The sequence below is a fragment of the Seriola lalandi genome, unplaced genomic scaffold (genome assembly GCF_002814215.2).
Source record: "Seriola lalandi dorsalis isolate HSWRI2012SDOR001 ecotype SW California unplaced genomic scaffold, Sedor1 jcf7180002051743, whole genome shotgun sequence".
Lineage (NCBI taxonomy): Eukaryota > Metazoa > Chordata > Actinopteri > Carangiformes > Carangidae > Seriola > Seriola lalandi.
Window position 1 is genome coordinate 24,672 of NW_019522296.1, and position 620 is coordinate 25,291.

Below are 620 nucleotides of genomic sequence, written 5' to 3' on the forward strand. Positions count from 1 at the left end.
CACACACACACACACACACGATTTAACACAATGTGTCACATTCAGTTTTCTTTCTTAAATCTCCGTATGAACTGAATTCACGAGGGGGCACACATCACCTGTCCTATCAGTCAAACCTGAACACATACACTCATCGTCACCATCATCATCATCATCTTACCCTCAGAGGTCCTTTAACCTGGTCGTCCTGCACCACCTGGGACGTGCTTTCACCTTTTAGAGTCACCTGGAGAGAGAGAGAGCGTAGACGGAGACAGAGAGACAGACAGAGAGAGACAGACAGACAGAGAGACACAGAGAGCGAGTGACAGACAGACAGACAGAGAGAGAGACAGAGAGACACAGAGAGAGAGCGAGTGACAGACAGACAGACAGAGAGAGAGACAGAGAGGGAGAGAGAGAGAGAGAGAGAGAGAGAGTCAGTATTCCAGTTTACAGAGTGAGAGATTCACTGCTCATCACATCTTACAGAGACAGGATGTGGTGAAACACACGACTAACCAAAACTGACTTTAACTCAAGGTGTCCGGCTTCCTTCGGACTTCCTGCTGTCAAAATAAAACGTTCTGCCTTCACACGTCTAAATTAAATTATTTTAAAACACTTCCTTCTCTCCAACA

General features: G+C 46.1%; 1 protein-coding gene across 1 annotated transcript in view; it reads right to left on the reverse strand.

Moving 5' to 3' along the window:
• The window catches only part of arid4a (AT-rich interactive domain 4A), a gene marked incomplete at its 5' end in the record, with an annotated part of 17,070 nt that extends 16,844 nt beyond the window's left edge, over nucleotides 1-226 (reverse strand). The window contains one exon of the mRNA XM_023399418.2: nucleotides 161-226. Within this exon, the coding sequence (XP_023255186.1) occupies nucleotides 161-226 (66 nt within the window). The remainder of the gene's footprint in view (nucleotides 1-160) is intronic.
• Between the last annotated feature and the right edge of the window lie 394 nt (nucleotides 227-620).